Source organism: Borostomias antarcticus (assembly GCF_949987555.1).
Source record: "Borostomias antarcticus genome assembly, chromosome: 7".
NCBI lineage: Eukaryota > Metazoa > Chordata > Actinopteri > Stomiiformes > Stomiidae > Borostomias > Borostomias antarcticus.
In genome coordinates this window covers 28,795,794-28,819,438 of record NC_140240.1, presented here as the reverse complement: position 1 = coordinate 28,819,438, position 23,645 = coordinate 28,795,794, and the positions used below count along the sequence as shown (strand labels likewise).

Here is a 23,645-nt window from a genome sequence, read left to right as displayed (position 1 = left end):
ATAGCGCCTGGACGCCTCTCACTCCTAAACTGGTCAGTTACGAATATCGGAATTGGCCTAGCCTTTTAGCTGTTATATTAACCTAGACCACCAAGGAGATAAACTGGTATGATCTAATTCATATTTCTGCATCATCCTCGCTGGCACAGACGAGGTGGGCTAGGGCTAAACTACCTACATTTATGGCCGGATTATTCATTCTTGAATCTGGATTAGCCTACTGATTGTGAGAGTCAAGAGAAAGTCGTTTTTGGGCTGATGCCGAAGACCAGCATGTTGCATGGTCACTCACTCGGTAGCTCTAGTCGTCGTTTGTTGCTGGCGAGCTGCACTCTCTGTTGGCACCACAAGAGGGCAGTAGTCCTTCCACCCAAATCTAACGTTAGGATGTTATCACTGTTAGAGATTTGGGGGATTATTCTTTTCCCTACTCCCTAGTATTATTGTTTTAGGCCAGTATTCGTTTCACAACTCCCAAGATAGAGCTAGCAAAGCAGAGTGGTATGTGAACAGACAAATCCTGGATTTGCATCACAGTTCCATCATAACACACCTCGTCCTCGCATTTCAACTTGCAACGCATGTAGCTACAACTGTGTTTTATTCTAATTCATAGTGACTGGCGAGACTAAGCTGCTCGATTTGGCATTTGTGTTACAGGATACTAGGGGGCTCTAGACCTGAAACCAAATGCATAGAAACCAGGCTCTGGTGACTCGAGTCTAGTCTAAGGTTGCGATCACACCAGAAAGTCCGAACCAAGGACCGGACCAAATGAGTGAAGTTGCAACATGGTTGCAGTTTTTTTTTGGTCTGGTTCGCGTTCACAAGGTTATTTGTGTAATCGAACCAACACATGTAAACAAATGTCACGCGGTCGTACATGTTGGTCATCTATTGGCTAGAAAAATTACGACGGAAAATCTATCATTAACCGCATGTCAGTCCCCTGCTGTATATTGGAATCCATTTACCACCAACGCACCAACAAACAACGTGTCCACAGCCAAATCAGAATTTTCTATAGGGTCCATAGTGATGCACTAATAGCCAAATATTTGCGCTACTCACCAAGTAGGCTACCAGATTATGTCTGCATTGTAATCCAAATATGATATAACACCCCTTTCGATTGAGAGGATGACAATTCTATCTGTCCTGGGATGTGCATAAAGAAGGCTGTAGGCTATTGATTTCGAGAAAGTGCCCTCCCCAAACAACTGTAACGTGGATGGTTAATTATGTTTTTGAAGAGCGATTTTACGGATTAGGAACTTTCAATCAATCTATCGATCAATTGATCTATCAGTCAGTTTTAGCACCGTTTCTTGTGATGTCTGTGTGTCCAGATGCTGCGCCAGGGCAAAATGAAATCTCACATTTTGATTGCGGTTCAGTGTCTCTATTTCACAAAATGTATGCACTGATTACAATGCACTTGTAAAGGATTAGGCTACTCAACAAATCTGTCAAATGTCATCACGTAGGCCTAATCGACCAGAGCTTAGGGTAACCATAGTTGTAGGCTACTCTAGCTATCCTTGTCAGTCAAAATATTGGGAATGTCTTCATATTGTTATTGAATCTCTTCAATCTTGAACGTTATTATAAAATTATTGTCACATGAAAGTGATTTACAATACAGATGTCTACCATTAATCAAATAATTAATCAGAAATTATATGAACGTTTTCTTGGCAGGAGCCTATGGGTCAATCCACGTCCCATCAGTTGGTCCTACGGACAGTCCGATGCGCGTTCACACCAAAAGCGAACCGAAGCATGGTCCCTTTCGAAGCGGACCGAGTCCTTGCTTTTTAGGCGGACCATGGTTTGGTTGTTTGATCCGGGGACCGAGTTCGAATACGCGTTCACACCTCTCCAAACCAAGCGGAGCAAACTTTTTTGGTCCGATAGTCCGATTCCAAACGGATCAAATGTGTAGGTGTGAACACCCTAAGACTTTCTTGAAGTTTGGCAGATCTGGCATGGCTAGCTGATTCTGTCCTCTTACTAACCAGTCCTGGAGAGAAAAGCTGAATCCCAAATCGCGCACTTAGGCGAAAGTGCAGAGCACTCGCGGCCTTGTGGCCTTACATGCGCGTTCCCGCTAAGTCCACAAGGGCTCAGGGTAGTTCCAAAACGGAATTGCTAGGTCCACAAGTGCGCCACGCCGCCATTTTGCGCACTTTAACCGCACTTACCGAAAGGAGCAGAAAATACCCACATCCCACCGCGTCTCATGTGACACAGTGCTTGAGTGCATCCGAGTCATGATCCGAGTGCATCACACATAAATGATGACATTTGCAGATAACACAACATTTATCTTGAAATCCACATGCTGCAAACATATCCCACCCAACCTAATGTTTTAATTATTATTAAATTAAAACAGACGTCAATCGGTCAATTTGCAGAGCTGAAGGGAGCGTCAGAGCAGCCTCTGCGTCGGAGGAACGCGGCAGCCAATGAAAACAAAGTGGGAGGGGCATTGAGCGAAACTGGGGAGTGCTGTCCCATTTAATTCACGGCCCTGCACCCTCTGGCCCTTCCAGCTGACGTCAATTAAGTGCTCAGGCCTCAGGCCACAAGTGCGGTTTGCGCACTCAGATTGGGATTCAGCTAAACAATCCGGTATCCGCCCACAAGCCTGGCTTGACCTGGTCTAGTTTTTTTGCTATAGGAAGTCGAAACTAAAGTAGACTCACGAAGCAATGAACGTGTTGATTATCGGAGCTATGCGGACCTTGCGGAGACAACCTCGACTTGCATTCCCCGCTTTCCACGTAGGTTAACGTCATAGAAAAGTCGTTTCGCCCAGCTAGATGGCTCTGGTAGCCTAGCATATTAGCCAACATATAGGCGCTAGGGCATGCGACTTTGTTTATCAGTTGTTTATCAGGTAGGCTAGGCCTACGCCATGGTTGAGAAAAACATCAGCCTTTCCCATGCATACTTTCACTTTTCCTCATAGTATCATCGGCTTTCAAGATCTAAGCAAAGTCCAACTATTCTACATTACACACAACGTCCCTTTTGTGAGATCTTTAGGGTAGCCTTAGCCTAATGTAGACTTTGATCCGTGTTAGATCTGGGGGGGCGTGGCCGATCTACCTGTAAAACAATCACAATTGCCAAGTCGTAATAGTCCTTTATTTTAAGACAACTTTAAACATGTTTTAGACATAGCCTAGGTAGGCCTACAAGAGGCATAGCTTTAAAATACATCGCTCAAGCCCATAGCCTTCTGTTGAGTGGCTGACCAACTTACACCCCCTGCTCAGATGCCGTACTCCAGTGACTCCTCCCGGGCTGTGGTCGCTGCCAAGATGCCGTACAGGGTGAAGGTGACTGCGGGCAAACGCTACAGCTGGTGCGCCTGTGGGCACAGCAAGAAACAGGTGAGGACTCACTAAGATGGGGTCTACAGATGTATTTCTAATCTTCTTTATAATGTCTGTGATGACCGATGGTCAGGGCATTGTCATATAATCAATAATGACCTATAGTTGTAGTTTAGGATTTTATGGGAATTATACAAGTTGTGGCCATGGTTGAAAATTGGGGGGGGGGGGGGGGGGGGTAGAAATCCTATAGTAAATACTATATTAAATATCTATATCTAAACTAACTAACTAAACCTAGGTCTAAACTAAAAGGGACTGGTCACCATCAACAGGGGACCCTCTATGGCCTTATCAATTATGTGGACGGGGGAACAAACAATAACTTTAATAAACAGAACAATCTAAACACAATAAACATACACAACAAACCATGATCTGAACTAATGTCTAAATATCCTAACTAATATGGCACCAGTTTGGAGCTCTCTCTTGTGGGGGGTCCGAGTCCGAATTGCATGGATGATGAATGATGTGCGCGTGGTCTAGATCGGAGATGGCGGTCTGCAGAGTCCTCTTTCAAAAGAGAGACCATGGCCGACCCCTCCCGGACAGTGAATGACAGGGCTTGTAAAGTGCAGTGATTCAAATATAGACCACAAAGCCATGGCTGCCCTAGTCTCGGAGCTGACGCGGACTTCAGCCGCTTAGAATTTGTAAAAGGAAGTCCAAAAAAAAACGCATCACTTCCTGTCCGGACTGTCTACTACTCTCTACGGAATATTGACAGGATATCCGCCCGTTTTTCCCCCAACTTCCTTCAACAAAATGTCAGCGCCTGAATACCAGACGTAGTAGACAATCCGGACCGGAAGTCGACTCGTCTGGCCCGCGAGACTATGGCTGCATACTGCGTGCAAAGTACGTACTTTCTAGGGGCAGCTGTGGGAGCCGTTATTGGGAGGAGCCGTTATTGCTTTATAAATGTTCTTAGCCGGTAGACAAACATACTCCAGGAGCTTGCTCCATCGCCTTGTTGAGAGGGGTCAGGGAAGCATTTTTACAGCTCACTTTTCTGGCCCCTGGGTGATACTGTTTTTTTGCTTCCCTCTGGAATATGTAGGGGTGGGTCGTATACCCACTTCCCTTGTTCTCTGTAAAGCGCATTGTGTTGCCTCTGTGTATGAAATGCGCTATACAAATAAAGCTTTGATTGATTGATTGATTGATTGATAGTATGTATTGGTAGTAAAAAGTAGAAGTATGCGATTTGGAACGCAGCCAATGTCAAGCACACGTCACCAAATGACATAGGCTCCTGCAGTGATGTCAGACGATGACGTCTCGCTTTACAACAACCAATAAAACAAGGGAGGGGGGGTCTTCTATAAACCATGCTTGAATGAGAAATTATACTAGACCGGGGGGAGGGACTAGTACACTAAAACTACTCTACCAATCTAATTTATTCTGCGCTAAATTTAATGAGTAAGGCAAAGCCTCCAGACTTATACTAGCTTCTGAGCCTTCATAACACATGTAATTAGTATGTACTAGTATGTAATACTTGAGTATGTGTACGATTAAACTTGATAATTGAATCTCTTCCTCCTCCCCCCCTGTTGCAGCCCTTCTGTGATGGAACCCACCGGACTAAAGCGCCCAGCATCCCTCCTGTGCGTTTCACTCCAGAGAAAGACGGAGCGCTTATCCTGTGTGCCTGTAAGCAAACCAAAAACGCTCCGTACTGTGATGGTACACATTTTAAAGTCATATTCACTGATATCGTCAAGTCAGTGAAAAATGTGTTTAAATGATTCAGAGAAAATAGTTTTTGTATTAGATTGTATTAGTACGAATGTATTAGAATTCCATTCAGCTTTCTCTGTGTGTTGATAAACTTTAAAAAAAATAAAATATATATATTGTGTAAGTTCTTAAACATTTTATATTAGTCTATATATTGAAGAGTGCCTGGGTTTGTCAGTATTTTCATGTTGGCCTGCTAAAAACAGTCAAATGAATGTAATGTAATATCTTACATTCCCAAATCCCCCCCACAGGGATTAATAAAAGTTCATATATATCTATCTATCTATCTATCTATCTATCTATCTATCTATCCATCCATCCATCCATCCATCCATCCATCCATCCATCCATCGAGATCGATTCTTCTTCTAAGTGACCGGTTAAGGCTTATATATATAATAGATTATGCTAAGCTCTGTACAGTAGCCTGCTCTTCGGTGTACACACTGCAGGGAGCAGTTCTATTTAATTTCAGAGAAGATTCAAAGCTTTCCTGCAATATTATGAAATGATACAGAAACTCTACAGTACACATTTATATCATGAAAAAAAAACGCTCCAAAAAGTAACCAATCGAAATAAGATTAAGGACTAGCCTCGCGTCACCAGAGCCACGTGACTATTCCGGAAGGAACCTCTGCATGACTTGGGATCTTGGGATACATGGCTGCTGTCCAATCTCAGTTTGTCCTGGCTTTAGCTGCATGTTGTCTGTCGGCGTTTGGTAACCTGAACTGATACATAACCGCTCAGATGATGAATTGTGCAACAGATTTTGTTTGGTCTTATTAATAACGCGCATTGAGAAGAGCAGCAGCGTCCGTTCCCCTTGACAACCGCAAGACGCCCCGTTTAACAGGGTTGGAAACATGAGGACGATCCTATCAGAGACAGTGCGCCAGTGGGGCACCACAACCTTGAGACATCCTTGGATATTAACCATTACGGCTCCGAGGGTAAGCAGACGGCAAAACCCGGAGGTGGAAACACGACATGTAGGCTATATGTGTAACACGGGCTGTAGTGCCTTATTCCCCCAAATGACAGCTTGATACGGGCGGCAAGAGTTTATCAATGAACAGAATATTGCTAGAATGGCTGGCTAGTTCAATAGACGACCAATTACATGTTTGCCTTTACTAACCCTTTGTTGACGAAATATTTAACTTTAACAAATAGTCCTAAATAATACAGGGAAAAGCCAACTTGTACAAGGGAGGGGGGGGGGGAGTTGAGGGAGAGCAGCAGAAGAAGAATTTCAGTTCTTAAAGCGGGTGGTGATGAAGCTGTATTGTGTCCCTCTCAACAGGCCCGTCTGTCCTCCCTCCCAGAGCCGGTCATCGCTTCCAAAAAGCCTTTCAAGGTGGACCTAGTTGCCGGGAAACGTTACTCATGGTGCACCTGTGGCCACAGCAAGAAACAGGTGAGTGAGGCGCGAGTGACATCAAATCAAACTTTATTTGTATAGCGCATTTCATACAGAGGCAACACAATGCGCTTTACAGAGAGCAATGGGAGGGTGGGCATGCGACATGCATTCATAGTAATGCAATCGCGACGGTCGCTATAGCCAGCCACTCGCTTCTCCCAGTCTTGCCACAGAAAAGCAAATAGAAGCCCAACCGATAAGGTATCATTCTCTGATGAGGTATCGTTTCTCTCTTCCTCTCCTCTCCCCAGCCGTTCTGTGATGGATCTCATAAGACCAAAGCCCCAGGCTTCGCGCCTCTGCGTTTTGTGGCTGAGAAGGACGAGACCGTCTGGTTGTGTGGCTGCAAGTACACCAGCAACCCTCCGTACTGCGACGGCACACACAAGCAGGACTTCATCAAATTCGCCCCGACGCCGGAACAGACCGACTCTTGAACCAGGGCCGGCGCGAGGCTGCGTGTTAAGAATCCTTCCGTTCCTTTTTAGGACCTGACGAGTGCCAGAGCTCGCGAGATCAGGATGGGTCTCACATTTAAAGTCCAGCCTGGGTCTTCCTGGAGAACCGCTCTTGAGAACCGGTTTGGGATGAGTCTCTTCACTTGGATCACTGACAGTGAAATCCTACAGAGCTGAAATGACTATTCATGAGTTGTAAGATCAGTTTGGGAGCATGCCTGATGGATGGATCCTAGCTTGAGTAGGCCTAACACATCAAATCCCTAGCAAATCTCACATTGACATTGTTTTATGATTTGCTGCACTGCTCAGTTAAGTGTTTGGCTCATAACTAGGTCAGATGTGCACTACAGATTTAAATGCTGTGGAAATAAAGAATTGCATCTCAGGGTGAATCCAGTAGTTAGGGTGGTTGCTGTGTTATAGTTGTTGCAGGTGATTTGCTCCAAATGTTTGTTTATAACAGACGGTTTCTCAACGTTTGTTCCACTTGCTGAGAAAATAAATTAAATGGATGAAAAATAAATGCTTTTTTTTTTTTTTTTTCCACTCATGAAGAAAATGCAATGCCGCAGACGTGGATGCATGGTAGTCAGATAACCCTTGCTGTTTCAGCAAATCAGAACGGGACGCAGAAATCCAAACCTAGTAAGTAAACATTTTAATAACCTAAAACATGCACATATGGCTGACCATCGTAGAATATCACAGAATGGACAAAAGAAATTAAAAGGAATGTCAGAATATATGGAAATTACAACAGTGTTACATGGTCAAATATTCATATCCCTTTGAGTTCAAAAACACAGATACATTAGCTCTCATTATGACCAACATTGAAGTTTTTTTTCCAGGCAAATGTAGTGCTAGAGGCTTGATAAATACAGTATCGACCCGACAACAATGCCTTTCTAAGTGCAGCGCACATGAAAGTTCAACTATGGTATACTGTGAATTTTACTCAATGAAAGTGCAATGAAATTGGTTTGTCAATGGGCTTGTGCCATTAAAACCAGCGGAACCGTTTATGCTGTCAGTCACATTTCTGATGTGCGGAAGACAAAAAATGTTTGTGTTTATAGTCAACAGATGCTGTAATTCACCTCGCAATGCTCTCGGCATTTTGTCTTAAGTAATATTTGAGCCAAATTAAGTTTGAGAAGGAAATGAGGGACCCTACTGCATATACAATACAAAACGATAACATCTTGTATAAAAGATACTTTGTACATATGTATGCACACATGCTCACGGTGGATACGTACTGTACATTTTTTGTGTATGTGTGTATTGTTCTAATCTAAACACACATAACCACACACACACACTCACACACTTACAAATGTCTTATTTGGCTGCTCTTTAGTCTCTTGTCTAACCGTTGTCTCCCACTCCGTGCTTGCTCCTGTAGTCCATGGAGGGGCAACTGATATTTGGGGGCAATTGAATTTCACTGTCCTCCCAGTCGCTAGGGTGTGTAGGTTTAGGTCGGGGGTGGCAAAGTTCCTTTGTCCCCTCTGGTCTCCTCAGTAGCGGTACCAGAACTGTTGCCGTTGACTGTCAACTTCCGAGTGTTGCTCCTAGACTTGGCCGCTAGGGGGAGCCGTTGAGCGTTGCTGGGGCGGTCGGAGGTGCCGTTGGGGCTCTGGAGGGGGGGGGCGGGGCTGTGGAGGGCGGGGCCGGGCAGCGGCGAGGATCTGGGGGGCGGGGCGGCCGGGCTGTGGACCTTGTCGCTGGGGGAGTCGCTCTCGGAGGTGTGGCTGGTGTTGACGCCGTCCGAGTGGGCCTGGGCGGCGGACTGGGAGGGCCTCCGACGCTTCCGCGTGGGCTTGACCCAGTACTGCAGCGGGATGGGACCGGTCTGAGGACGAGGACAGGCAGAAGGACGGTGAGGACAGGCTCCACGCATACAGTAACACCTCAGCAGAGACAAATATCATTAATATATATTATATCATATAATTATATTATTAATTCATATTTAATTAATAATATAATTATATAATATAATTTACATTTAAATTAAATTAAAAAAAGTATATTAAATATAAGTTCAAAGCTGTAACTCGTGGACTCCCCTGTACAATGTGTGATAACCAGTGTGATGTACACCATGCATTTCAAATGTCGAGTTAAACTGACACAGTGTTCGGCAGAAATAAAAAATGTGACTGTTTATACTCACTCGTCTCCACTCGTAGAAGTAGGCGATGTCCATCAGGGTGTAGTAGTCCTTCAAAGGCTCATCCCCGTACAAGACTTCGACCTTCGGAAAGGAGAAACGCATCACGAAAGATCAGTAACTCAAGCCGATGAGAAAAGCGGGAAGTACGTGGAAGAAGAAGGCTAACTTACCCTGTAACTGCTGGGAATGTCCATTTTGCTCCGGAGGAACTTGGCTAAGTGCATGACTGACATGGCTGCCGGACACTGCAAGAATCTCTTGCCATTGGACTGAAAAGAAAAGGGAAGGGAGGGTGTAGTTAGAATATATTTAAACTAGAGGCGATAAGGGGTTGAGAGAACAACAATAGTCAACAATTGCTTGACTAAGAAGACTTGGGGAGGTGAATACTGACGTGTGCAGGTACCACATCATACGGCGGTATTATGTTTGAAGCAGAGGCTCACCTTGTCTCCCTCTGTGTCTGCAGGTTGCGGTTGTCTGTCACTTCTATGGGCAAATAACAAACTTAGCGCGAGTATGCACAACTGATGACAAGGTCTAAGATCAGACAGCCAAACTAAACACACAGTACTCTAAAAAATAAACGGTTTGACCTAAAATACACAAATGAGACTTGGTCTTTCCACCGAGACCGGATCATTTTCCATTCATTGTTGGTGACTCACTTCTTTATGGGATGTGCTTTTCTGAGAGTAGCTTCAAGGAGGCATTGCGCACACACACACACACACACACACACACACACACACACACATACACACACACAGGAACTCACTTGTTTTTCTCGTAGAACTGAATGGAAAGACTGATGATTTCGTCCTCGGCGATGTTGAAGGACTCCACCACCTCTCCTGGTTCCAGCACGCGGTTCTCTGCATAGAAGTCCCGCCGCCGTTTCATCTCGTCTGATTTACACAACAACAACAACAACAACAACGTCATTTCTGTGAGACACATTTCAATTGATAAGGATCCACTCAGTTTCCATCATCATCTATGGTCCTATAATCTACTTTTTTATGTACTCTCAGCATTGCTTTTAAGGCTGGATTTGGCCCTTTTGGGTCTCCATACTGCATAATACAGTTAGAAACTCAACCACCTTCATAGATATGTCCTTACCTTTGAATAACCCAGGAACAAGCTTATATACAATGTCCTGTAGAGTTGTGTCCGCCCTGAGAAAGGAAACGCAGATCGTCAAGCTAGTTGCTAAGCAGTCGGTGATTCACACCCCGTGTCCCTTCATTTCTCTTGCTGCGTTCCAGCGTGCCTCGGAAATATCGTATTTACCAGTTGTGACGGCGTAACAACTTTGGAAACTCTGGTATCATCGTTATGCAGCGTTGCTTTTGGCTGGGAAGTGGTGGAGTGGGAGGTGGGTGTGACGGAGAACGACGTCACTCCCGAGGTAGCCCCGTTACAGTAGACACAACAACAGCTAGGAACGAAGATGGACGCTAGCTAGCTTTGTTTGCCAAATCAGTAGATAATGCACTATGTGGTATTTTGCGTACAAAAGAGGTAGCGAACATTAACAGTTGGGGAATACTGTATATAACCGATTTAATGAGACACAAATAAGACAGAAATGCTAATAACAGTATTACTGTAATAACTGTATAACAGTATTATTATTCCCAAGTGGGAAGAACAAGTGAGGAGGGGTGTTCTGGTTTAAACCCTGCGCAGTATTGCATAAATAAGGCCTTCCCGGGCCAAAAGAAAAGCAGAATTATTTCATAATTTCCCGCTTGTAATTACGGAAAATACATTATTTCCTAGTGCACTGGAACGCAGCATCTGAAATGTGTGCTTTCCCACTCCCTTTCATGGATTCTAAACACATAATACACAGGCTTGTGCTTTTACAGATTCTATTTATCTAAATCTCTATCTGTAGGGGACGTTGTAGCCTGGTCAGCCAGACAGACCACTGACCTCATGTCTTGTATCACTTTCATGTTTAACACAGGTGAAGTTGTGAGATCAGGATAAAATTCACCAAGCTAGGGGGAATTGGCCAGCCACACAAACAGTTCAGGAAAATTGAAACTTAAACGTGGTATTTGACTTACCTGATAATGAGCTGAGGGCATGTTTTGTGGACCTGGACACACCTGGGGCAGAACTTATTTGTCTCCAGAAAGGTAACGATGCAGGTCTTACAAACTGCAGGGAGAGGACAAGCAGACACTGTTGCTTTAGGGTGGACCAATAACTTAATCCTACACAAATCTGAAATGTAACAGACCCCAGATGTGATACCCGGCATGTTAGATTAAGTGCACACTACATCATCTGTTGAATCATATCAGGGAGAATAGGGGGAGGGAGCTTACATGAGTGCAGGCAGCCCACGATGGTTGTGGCATCTATAAAGTACCCCACACACAGCGGACATATCAGATTTGGATTCAGGTCTGTGATTTTAATACGGTTGGGTTGCATTTTATCCATCTGGAAGGAGCTGCGGAAGAAAACAAATACGTTATACAACAGAAGGAGACGAGAAGAACATTTTGTTTTTGTTTATTGTAACCATTGCCGTGTAATTGACAGCAAAACACGCTCCACTCTGACAGCTACGTAGCTACATTGTCTTCCATGTGTCCTTTGAAAACAATCAATATCCATTGTGCTAACAGACTTATAATGGTGCATTTTCAATGCCATTTCTTGCCACAACCTCGCCAGAGACATTTAATGGCATTGCGGTTTTCTCAGTGCCCAATTAATATTTTGCGAAGGTAATAAACGTAGGGAAGTGTGTGCTGCACAGAGCAGACCCGAATTGGCCCTGTGTGGCCTCTCGTGCATCGCATGGTAAGTGTACAGAATCAGGGGCCCTACAAAGAACACTGGTTCACCCGTGCGTTCTCGTATATTAGTCGATTATACTAGCAAGAAAACACACAAGGGCAATGGCCATTTAAAGGGGGGAATATAACCCGAAAAGAACACTGGGGTACAAAGCAGCCATCTTAAATTCACTGACGGGGTTGTATCAGAGACGAACAAGGGAGAATCCAAATATGACACCGTGCACCTTGGGATGTGTTCTCGCAAACCCGTGCATTGCGTTGAGTGAACAAGAATAAAATATGATTTTATCCTACCTGATTTGACATGAAAACAACCCCTTCCTATTGACGTAAATCCAGGTAAATAATTTTGAGTTGGTTAGAATTTGCAGCAGCGCCAGAAAATGGCTTTTTTCAGCACAGTCAGAGGACTGCCCATTGCGGTCACGTGATATTATTTTGTCGCCTTGCTCAGTGGCCAGACAGGATAAAAAAAAAAAACTTTGCTCAAGTTGCCAAAGCGTTATGTATAGATTATAACTACAAACCTGCACGCACTATTATCCACGATGAATATTAAGTTACAGTTTTATATTTGACAACTGTGCTTCGGTTGCCCCCCCAGAAGATGCACGCAGGCAGACCATACAACCACGCCCCCTAGTCTCGGCTCTGTAATACTGTAGATATCTGATTTAGTCAGATGGGTTATAAACAGTATTCTGCCATGTTCCTTTTCTAGAGAAATTTTGTTTGGGGAGACTGATATTAATTATCTAATAGTGTGTGTACAGTGCATTCAAATGTTATACTCATAGTTATGTGTTTTTATTCTCAGTTATGCATTGATGCCTTCAGATCACAGAGGTTTCACCTAGGAAGATTGATTACCTCTCCATTCTTTGATACTGTAACAGTGCAATTTCACCCGGGGTTCAATAAAGTTCCTACTACTGTACTACTACTACTACTACTACTACTACTACTACTACTACTACATCATTACAAAGCAGTCTCTGACTGGATCATTTATGCACCAGATAGTCCGGAGTAGAAAATGTTAACTTTTCTCAGCAATGTATACTTTTTTTTGCACTATTTTTTTGTCGTTAAAACATTTACTTGCAGGCCTGCATGCCGTTTTAACTCTATATATAAATATATCCACACCTTGAATTCCCAGGTATCAACAGCGCCTGCAATTCTACGCTCCACCTCCTGGGTGCGCACTTCACTGCGATGTGCCGTCTGGACGCCATCTTGAAGAGACCCCAGAGCTGGTGACAACAATCTCAGGCGTATCATAATGGGATTACTAACCTTCAAATAAATCACCACACATCGTTTTGGTCCCCAGACGACACCAGGAAGGAGAGGAGCCACGCGTCAAGACATTCGTTACACCCCAACGAAGACTAGGGCTCAGCTAAAGGACACCTTGCCTGGAGCCTGATGGCCGGCTAGCTCTCTATGCCAGCTGGTCCGGACTGAACCGTGGCCTGCGAGGGAGGAAGGGTGGTGACGGCGCAAAATGCAATCCCGTTGATTTACAACAGAATCGAATTGGATTCAAAGACACCACGAATTGGACGGCGAACATAATGCACTTATAAATATTACGCTCTTAACTTCAAATATCGTTGCTTGAAGGGTGAATTGCAAGCGTGCTTGATTCTAGTCTTGCGTTGCCTACATAGTCCGACCAAGAGACATGTCATCCAACTGCACCAGCGTAGCGCCGGTGAGCGCTAGCAAAACGAAGACAAAAAAGAAACATTTTATAGGACAGAAAGTGAAGCTATTCCGTGCAAGTGAGCCTATTCTCAGCGTTTTAATGTGGGGTGTCAACCATACGGTAAATATTTTTTTCTCTCCTCCCAAGTTAGCAAGCTTGTTTTGATTGGGTTGATATTGGCTAGTAATGTTAGCTTGCTAACTAGCCAGATGCCTCATATCAAGCCAACTTTGCAGCCACGTCCGCCGTCGTCTAATGCATGGATGCACGCCAGGTACTTGACTAGTCTAATTCTTGACCAACCTCTTAACCCCTCGGCTAACCCTTTGCACGCGCTCTCCCGTCTTTCCACGAGCACTAATGGTGCAACCCGCTCGCGCTGCTAGCCGTGTGGGTCGCAGGTCGCGTGCTGCCTTTCTGAAAGGTGGAGCGCGTGCAGCTGTGACGCCGAATGTCAAAAGTCTTAGCCGCGAGCTCATTTACAATAAACAATAGAGGCAAGATGCCGCTGGCTCACTGGCTGGCTCACTGGCTGGATGCATTCTCTGCTTTTGTGAACAACGACATGCAGTCAGCTCGGGAGGAAGTCGTGGGTTTGGCTGCTCGCTGCCTCTTTTGCAGACAGCAGTCGTTGTGCAGCGCAGGGTGCTAACAGGGAGGGGTGTGAGCAGCAGCAGGTTCCAGTGAGCCACAACTGCAGCCCGGCTGTCTATTGTTTCAGCGGCATTAACGGGGCACAGCCGTCACCAGAGGACACAAGGCGCACCGCAATCTTGCATTTAGAGCCTCTTGCACATGCATTCAGGAATGTTAACACGACACTATTTCAGCACCGGCCTATTTATAGAGCGACACATTTCATATTTTGGCTGAGCTCAAGGTATTCTCGTTTCAAGTCAGAACGAAGCACGGCTGTGTGAAAACACAGGCCTGCGGGGTGATCATGATGCAAGGGTTGGTTAGTCAGGTGCATCTCGTCTTGGGGATGCAGAAAACGCCCCCGGACACCCTGCCGCGCACCATCCGCTATATTGACGCCTGGAGCAACGTCCCTAATGGGAATATAACCCTCCGCGTCCTTAATGGGAATATAACCCTCCGCGTTAGAGGTTTGGGATTCCTTCTGGGTTTGAATAAACATAACGACGCGTTGATTGATCTCCCATCTCCGATTTCTGTGCGGTCACGACTACGGGGGTATTGCACACAAACACCTTCTCTTCTATCTTTTGCTGCGTTTTTCTCAATTCGGTCAAGTCTACTGTTGTAAACCGGCATCACATACGAGCCAAACTCGTTACAACGTCATACCTTCCAATGAGACACGTCGCCTTTCTTTATCTTTTTAGCTCGATATGAAAGCTCAGAGTCGGTATGAATTAATGCAGATCATAGTGAAGAATATTCTCATTTGGCTGGGGTTGCTAGACTGGCATAAAAAAGGCATAACCTGCTTTAAATCTATAAAGCCATATTGATAATCCAATTAGAATGCTTGCATACATTCATGAATCTATAATGATAACCCATGAACAAGTTGTGGGAGGGCGGGGGGGGGGGGATACAGATTTGAGGTGTGGGTGATTTCAGGCAGACTTCCACTCAAAGCTCTATCCTCATTCGGTCATAACGAGATGGAACACATTTTTAATAACACCCTAGTCATTGAAGCTGGAGGACTCCAGCTTCACACACACTGCATTATTTAGCACTGCTGCCATATACACAAAACCCCTTAGTGATAAAGACCTCATCCCTCAGAATAACTGCTTTGATTGTGATCCAAGCCTTCAAGCACAGAATTGCAACCCCCCAGTGACACAATCCTCCATCATGGAGTTTGGATATCCAGTGTATATTTCTGTTATCGATATGTACGCCTCTAACAATAACAACACCGATGTCGCCGTCTGGGTCCAACGCAGACAGAGCGGGTCTCGTCTCAGACGAGGACGGCCTGTCACACGCATCCTGTCACGTCACACAGTGGAATGGCCGTCTCTGACCGACGGCCTCATCAACTTGGAGGCTCATCTCAGACCAACCAGACAACATCCTATTATTATTATTATCAATATTATTCTGATTTACATGTTCTTCCAACTTTCCCGCCAATTTTAGCACCATGTATTCTCCTCCTGGGTGTGTGTGTGTGTATATATATATATCTATATATCCCCAGGAGAATACATGTATATTAAATCTTTTATATATATATATATATATATATATATATATATATATATATATATATATATATATCAAATCTTTATTTTGCTTTGATTCACTTCCCTCTCCACGCCTTGCTTGTCTTTCTCCTTCCCTGTGTGGATGTTTTCCTGATGAATGTATGTGGAGAGACCAACCAGTCGGCTCCTACAGTCAGCGACATGTCTCAGAAGATTAGATCAGTGGAGTGATTAGGAGAGACTCGCTTGTCAGTTTGCGTTGGTTTAGAGTTAATGATTGTCCCTGGTAAACACACCGTCATCTAGCCTGCTAAAACTTGAGGTCTCGTGCGAGTCGGGCGGATCAGGGAGCTCCACACACACACACACACACACACACACCTGCCTTGGTCTGTTCTGATCTCTCCTGTCTCTCCTCCCCTCTTTTTCAGATCAACGAATTAAGTAACGTGCCTGTACCAGTAATGCTGATGCCAGATGATTTTAAATCTTATAGTAAGATCAAAGTGGACAACCACCTATTTAACAAGTAGGTATCTCTGTGGCGTTTGTGTTGTCTCTCTGTCTTGTCACTGCACCCACATTAGACAAACCCGCATTTTAACTCGGGACAACAGGTAGTTGTAGACGTTCTGTAAAAGCGCTCCATTTTGAATTGAAATAGATGTCAGGATATGAACCATTATGTTGCGCTAACAAAAAGACCCAGAGTTGTGGTTTGGTGGGTCAAAGGATCCTCTACACCTCTTCTAACTGGATGAGATGTGTTTTTATGGTCTGACCCTACCTCGGTAGTATCATCTAAGACGGAGCTGTAGTCAAAACAGCCATTGGACTCCTGTCACCTAGCTGGTCAGCTTTGCAATGCAAATCAACCTCATGACGGCCGCCCTAGTACGTTACTAGCGTTCCTCACATTTCCATAAAGCCCATAATAATGTCTTGCCGCGGGGTCGGCTGTCAGTACGTCAGCCAAAGAGATAAACACTGTATTTACGCCCATGACGATTTATGGCCGTGACGTTGTCGTCCCTCCCAGAGAGAACCTGCCCAGTCGCTTTAAGTTCAAAGAGTACTGCCCGATGGTGTTCCGGAACCTGCGGGAACGGTTCTGCATCGACGACCAGGACTACCAGGTGAGGCCTTGTCGCTTCCGCCCGGGGGGAAGGAAGGATTTAAGTCGGTTCCGTAGAACCGGGAGGAACTGGCAGATGGTTCTTCAAAGAACCGCGCCTCATTGGAAATTCATTGTCGAGGGCGAAATGAATAGACTGAATGAATTCATTGTTTTGTCGTGAAAGGGTATTTGTTATGGTAGATTAAGAGGTTTTCTCAGACAGGACAAACGTCAGTTGTCTCACTGTCCCTGTCCCCCCCCCCCCCCCCCCCGTCTGCCGGTCCAGAACTCTCTGACGAGGAGCGCCCCGTTGAACAGCGACTCCCAGGGCCGCTTCGGCAACCGCTTCCTGTCCAGCTACGACCACCGCTTCGTCATCAAGACCGTGTCCAGCGAAGACATCGCCGAGATGCACAACATCCTCAAGAAGTACCACCAGGTGACAGCTCGCCCGCCCTCCCTCCCTCCCATAAAGAGAGTGAATTAGGGGGGGGGGGCGGTAGGCAGCCCAACGGTCAGTGCGTCCGACCAGTAACCCGACAAGTCGCTGGTTCTAGACCGGGCTCCAGACGACTTGACAAGCGATCCCCCGAGTGGTTTGAATAAAGAAATCTGTCTCATCCATCATGTATCGACCAATAACCTTTTATCTCCTAACCTCTATACTTTAGTTTAATCTCTCTGCTCTCTTCTGTTTCCCTCCTCCATCCATCCACACCTCCTCCCGGCCCCCCCTCCTTCTCCTCCTCCCTCCATCCTCACCTCCTCCTCCTCCCTCCATCCCCACCTCCTCCCGGCCCCCTCCTCCTCCTCCTCCCTCCATCCCCACCTCCTCCCGGTCCCCCCCCTCCTTCTCCTCCCTCCATCCCCACCTCCTCCTGGCCCCCCTCCTCCTCCTCCCTCCATCCCCACCTCCTCCCGGCCCCCCCTCCTCCTCCTCCCTCCATCCCCACCTCCTCCCGGCCCCCCTCCTCCTCCTTCCATCCCCACCTTCTCCCGGCCCCCCTCCTCCTCCTCCCTCCATCCCCACCTCCTCCTGGCCCCCCTCCTCCCTCCATCCCCACCTCCTCCCGGCCCCCCTCCTCCTCCTCCCTCCATCCCCAACTCCTCCCGGCCCCCCTCCTCCTCCTCCTCCCTCCATCCCCACCTCCTCCTGGTTCCCCCCTCCTCCTCCTCCCTCCATCCTCACCTCCTCCTGGCCCCCCTCCTCCTCCTCCCTCCATCCCCACCTCCTCCCGGCCCCCCTCCTCCTCCCTCCATCCCCACCTCCTCCCGGCCCCCCCTCCTCCTCCTCCCTCCATCCCCACCTCCTCCCGGCCCCCCTCCTCCTCCTCCCTCCATCCTCACCTCCTCCCGGCCCCCCTCCAGTTCATCGTGGAGTGTCATGGCAGCACGCTGCTCCCCCAGTTCCTGGGCATGTACCGGCTAACGGTGGACGGCGTGGAGACCTACATGGTGGTGACGCGCAACGTGTTCAGCCACCGGCTCACGGTGCACCGCAAGTACGACCTGAAGGTAGGCGGCGCGGCGTTCCGTCACGCGCTCGCTTCTATCAGGTCGCCGTTTCCTGTTTCCTGACTGAATCGGCGCTTCGTTTCCACCAGAACCTGACTGGGGGGTTCTGGGCCGGCAGCGCACTCGAGGCATGCTGGGAGAATGGGGTGTTTATGTAGGCTGTGACACACTTGTGGTGGAAGATGTACAGATATACCCGAACGACAGAGAGATGCTCTTACTAACGGAAATAATCTATTACTGGTATTATATTTATAATGTGTTACCATAAAGGAAGAGTTTCCCATACTTACATGGAAAATGTTACCCGAAATCATGATTGGCTCTGGTTTGGAGTTCTCACAATCGAGACCGCGAGACTGAGGGTAAGAACCTCCGCCCCCGTACCACCTCCGCCTCGCCCGGCCCCCTAATGCCCGAACAGGTGACACCGTGCCCCTCGGCTCCGAAACCCCCCCCCCCCCCCCCCACAATCATAACGGACATCTCCCCGACCGCCTCCCTCCAGCGGTGAATCACTCTGCTCTCCTGGTCCCTGACAGTTTTATGGCCGCGCTGTCAAGACGCGAGAGTTGTGTTGTCACGGCTCTTAAAGTCACGTTTGCGCTTCTCTCTCCCCTCCAGGGATCCACCGTCTCGAGGGAAGCCAGCGACAAAGAGAAGGTGGGTTCTATCTGAGGAGCGGGCTGTGTTGGTATGGCGACAGGACCGTTGTTGTTTTTACAGCGTCGGTTTGTTTACGGTGCCGATTCAAATTCAAGCCCAGAGATTTATTGAAAGTACTAATTAGCCGGTTGTACCTCTGCAGGAATGTATACGGCCAAAAAACAGCCGCCGGATAATGGAACTTAATATTTCTGTCTCTTTTTAGGCCAAGGAGCTCCCCACGTTCAAAGACAACGACTTCCTGAATGAGGGCCAGAAGCTGCAGATAGGAGATGATAACAAGAAGTACTTCCTGGAGAAGCTGAAGCGTGATGTAGAGGTGAGCCATCACACTGGCGGTCATTAGCATTTACAATTACCTTTTTTTCCTCTTTTTACAATTTGGTCATTTATCAGACTCTTTTATCCTACGCGACTTACAATGTTTTTGAGTTGGTGTTGGGCTCAAGTGCCTTACTCGGGTTAAGTCAACTTTATTTATACAGCACTGTTCATACAAACAAATGTAGCACACTGTGCTTTATAGAAAAAGAAATAAAAACAGTATATAAAAATAAGTAGATGAAAATAAGATAATTAAACACGACAAATCATGTAGGTTAGGCAATGATTGTCAAGTGGACTGGCCCGTGAGCAGGTGACCTTTCGGCCGCTGGTCAGGCGCTCCGACCACTGGGCTACCCAACTCCCGCTTGTTACCGCGGTAATACCTCAGTTAATCGCTGCACCTCACATCCGGCGTCCATATTTGTTTACCCCGCGTCAGTTCCTGGCCACTCTGAAGATCATGGACTACAGCCTGCTGGTGGGGATCCACGACGTGGACCGAGCTGAGCAGGAGGAGATGGAGGTGGAGGCCGGCGGGGAGGAGGAGGAGTACGAGAACGACGGGGCGGGCGGGGCGCTCACCGGCTCCTTCGGCACCCCCCCGGACAGCCCCGGGAACCCCCTCAACTTTGGCGGCTTCTTCGGCCCCGGCGAGTTCGACCCCTCCGTGGACGTCTACGCAATCAAGAGCCATGACAGTAAGAGAGTCCCTTTACTTCCCCAGACGTCAAAATGTTGAGGGAAGTGTCGAGGTTGTTGCTGAGTGAAGAAATCGATCAGATTTCATAATACATGCCCTTTAGAAGGATGGACTAGGGTGTGTCCGGATGAGGGGGCGGGCTTAAGGCAGCGAAGTAAATAGATACCAGGCTCTCCTCCCCGAGGAGAGACTGGTGACGCGAGGCTAAGTGCCCTAGAGCTCATCACCCTTTGTAAACAACGAGAAAACAGCGCCTTCTCTAAGCTCAGCTCGACAGCTCGCCGGTGGACGCGCACCCTCACTCCCGAGAGCACGGGGTGGGTAACGGCGCTGACATATTCACATCCCCTGTCTTCCATCTTGTTGTAGGTGCTGTGAAGAAGGAGGTTTACTTCATGGCGATCATCGACATCCTCACGCACTACGACGCTAAGAAAAAAGCTGCACACGCTGCCAAAACTGTGAAACACGGGGTGAGTAAGCTAGCCTCTCGATAGGGCTGTCGAATAAATATTAGAACTTGGACTAGTTGTCGACTTTAGGGGGAAAATGCACTAAAATCATTTTTAAAATGTGATATCCGATTAGTAGGCTACCGCTCAATTTTTAAAGTGACAATTCGTTATTGGACAAAGCAGCGTGCATCACATGACACAGCCTCCAGAGTCACTTATCTTCTGACCCTGCCAAAACACATTCCACGTTAGTATTCATTCAACAGCCTATCTATCTATCTATCTATCTATCTATCTGTCTGTCTGTCTGTCTGTCTGTCTGTCTGTCTGTCTGTCTGTCTGTCTGTCTGTCTGTCTGTCTGTCTAATCTATCTATGAAATACCTCACCATAGCCGGCACGTCTGTCAAATCTGAGTGCGTCTTCTCAGAATTGTGAAGAAGAAATGCATTATTCCTCGTATTGTTTTCAGTTGGCTAGGCTACAGGGCTAATACAGGGACCCTTTTTGCACTAACCGTCACCCATGTTGACTGGGTGCTGTTCAAATCCTGTGAACCCTTGAATGTTGTCAGACAGACATGAAACAAGTAGCTCAAGTGTCCCTGACATTACTTTCAATATCACTTTCTATAGAAAATGTAATTATACCAATAATCTAATATATTTTATTTAATTTTCGAATATAATTTCCGAGTTCCATTGATAGCCCTAGCTCTCGAAACCCAACGGCAGCCCGGCAGCTGTGGCTCAGGAGGTAGAGCGGGTCGTCCAGCGACCGCAGGGTCGGCGGTTCGAACCGCGCCAATTCCTGTTCCCATGTCGGAAGTGTCCTTGAGCGAGACACTGAACCCCAAATTGCTCTCAATGAGCAGACTGGCACCTTGCATGGCAGCTGGCCGCCATTAGTGTGTGAATGAGAGGCCGTTGTGATATGCTTTGTCCGTTAAGGTAGAAAGGCATGCAGTCCATTTACAATTTGGCTGAACAGCCCTGGACTAGGGCCAAGGGTGGAGGCTGCAGAGATGCTAGATTATCATGTAGAGAATCTATCAACACTGATAACCATAATGTATGCATTGAAAGTAGGGATGCACCGATGCATCGGCCATGTTGGCCTTGTTGACTGCCATCGGCCCATCGGCAAATAAAATGACATTCACCGATGGTAGTGGCCGATGTTGTCGCAACAATTACGGCTTTTTTTTGTCGCAAAACGTAGCCTACCCAGCTGCAGATTCGGAGAAGATCCGTGACGTAACGCCGCAAACGCACGTGGAGTTTGCTTTCAAATTAACAAACACTTCATTTAAATTAAATAACACTTCATTTCTTTGTTTCCCTGGCACAAAAGGGAGAATTAAAATAAAATAGAATAAACATCGGCAATTGAAAGCCTTCTGAAAATTGTTCTTTGTGCTTCCTCCCCCAGGCTGGGGCCGAGATCTCCACCGTGAACCCAGAGCAGTACTCCAAAAGATTCTTTGAGTTCATGTCCAACATCCTGTTATAGAATCATCTCTCCTCTAACCCCCCCAGCCAATCGCAACCTGTCATCGATCCATCGACCCCCCCCCCCCCCGACCCACCTCCTGCCACCCCGGCTTAGCCCCGCCCCTAACCCCCGCTGGTACCCCATCACGGACAGACTGAAAGAAAAGGATGCACAGAGACGAGGTTGTTACATTGCCCCACAGTGAGGGAGGCGGCGCCGGACTCTTTCTGGGAAAAAAGCAACGCGCCCCCCCCTCCCCCCTTCCATGGTTACCTGTCCTCCCTTCCTCCCCTGCCTCTTCAATCTGAATGTCCTACACAGGAAGCGTGGCGCGATATCTGAAAAGAGAAGAACAACCCCCTACCTGCCCCCTCTCCTCTCCCACGCCCCCTTCTGCTTCCCCGTTCTCCTCCTCACGCCAGCACGGTAACTGTCTCACTAATGCCTTGGACGAGTGTGTCGGCTTCAGCAGTAAGAGTCTGTTAGTACCGTCTGTTCGATTTCCGTTCACGTTGATGTAGTTGTTATTATTATTTTATCAGAGACACACACACAAGACAAGACACACACTCTCCCTCCCTCTCTCGCACAGATGCAGATGGTTATGGTTAAATCGCATGAATTTCTAAACTTTGGCCAGCAGGCTTTGATGGACTCCACCTCCTGGACAGCTAGGAGAACTACAACTAACACAATACATAATTGGACAACGCAGGAGGTAAATTAATATATATGGGTTTATTAGGTAAATTAATGCAGTATCAAAAATGCATGGCTGAAAATGTACAGGACTCCACCAGTTAGTCAAAACGTCAAACCACTGAACTTAGCATCTGAGCATTGTGACTAAAAAAAACAAGTGTTTGAATGTTATGTTGCCATATTGTTTTGAATTTTTTTGTTGAAATTTTAACCGTGAACTTGGAGGTTGGTTAAAAAAAGAAATTCACATAAAAAAGGGGAATTCTAAAGCAAATACTTGTTTTATTACCATAAGAATCATTTTTATATCTTGTTTACATTAATGTAGCATTTTTGTGTTTGTATACAGTATTGTTTTGTTACCAACAGACATTAGAACAGAAGTTACTTGAAAATGATTCATTGCATATTAAAGGGAGTTTTATCTTGTTTGTGTTTTGGGATTAATTAATTGACAAAACATTACATACCATAGTTAATATTGCAGGTGTGAAGTGTAAATTAATGGAGAAGACAATTTGATATACTGAATAGCATAGGACAATTTCCTGTTCTTGATTGTGATGCTAATTGGTATCAATTCTACCTCTAAACTACTACATTATGTAAAGTGTCCCATCTCATCACAAAATGACTTGGACACCTGCCATGCTGAGGTCGGCGCCTGTGACATATCTGGCTTTTATGAATCAAACCCGCTTTCATAAT

At 46.4% G+C, this 23,645-nt stretch overlaps 3 protein-coding genes across 3 annotated transcripts; 2 read left to right on the top strand and 1 right to left on the bottom strand.

Moving 5' to 3' along the window:
* Nucleotides 1-2,689: 2,689 nt before the first annotated feature.
* LOC311311021 (uncharacterized protein) lies at nt 2,690-7,476 on the top strand. Its single transcript, XM_084440634.1, has 6 exons — nt 2,690-2,789; nt 3,288-3,404; nt 4,183-4,268; nt 4,976-5,069; nt 6,469-6,582; nt 6,840-7,476. Exons 1-6 carry the CDS (start codon nt 2,718-2,720, stop codon nt 7,023-7,025), a joined length of 669 nt encoding a protein of 222 aa, XP_084296760.1. The 5' UTR covers nt 2,690-2,717; the 3' UTR covers nt 7,026-7,476.
* A 214-nt stretch (nt 7,477-7,690) lies between these two features.
* Nucleotides 7,691-12,462, bottom strand: LOC311311019 (polycomb complex protein BMI-1-A-like). The gene is made up of 9 exons (XM_084440632.1): nt 12,354-12,462; nt 11,577-11,704; nt 11,313-11,406; nt 10,357-10,412; nt 10,010-10,139; nt 9,678-9,720; nt 9,402-9,500; nt 9,232-9,312; nt 7,691-8,907 (listed from the first exon to the last, which is right to left on the bottom strand). The coding sequence occupies exons 2-9, from the start codon at nt 11,692-11,694 to the stop codon at nt 8,530-8,532; spliced, it is 999 nt and encodes a 332-aa protein (XP_084296758.1). The 5' UTR covers nt 11,695-11,704; nt 12,354-12,462; the 3' UTR covers nt 7,691-8,529.
* Nucleotides 12,463-13,320: 858 nt separating this feature from the next.
* Nucleotides 13,321-23,366, top strand: LOC311311017 (phosphatidylinositol 5-phosphate 4-kinase type-2 beta). Its single transcript, XM_084440630.1, has 10 exons — nt 13,321-13,893; nt 16,394-16,491; nt 17,002-17,098; nt 17,366-17,518; nt 18,448-18,594; nt 19,219-19,257; nt 19,466-19,579; nt 20,027-20,285; nt 20,657-20,760; nt 22,173-23,366. The coding sequence occupies exons 1-10, from the start codon at nt 13,750-13,752 to the stop codon at nt 22,251-22,253; spliced, it is 1,236 nt and encodes a 411-aa protein (XP_084296756.1). The 5' UTR covers nt 13,321-13,749; the 3' UTR covers nt 22,254-23,366.
* Nucleotides 23,367-23,645: the final 279 nt, after the last annotated feature.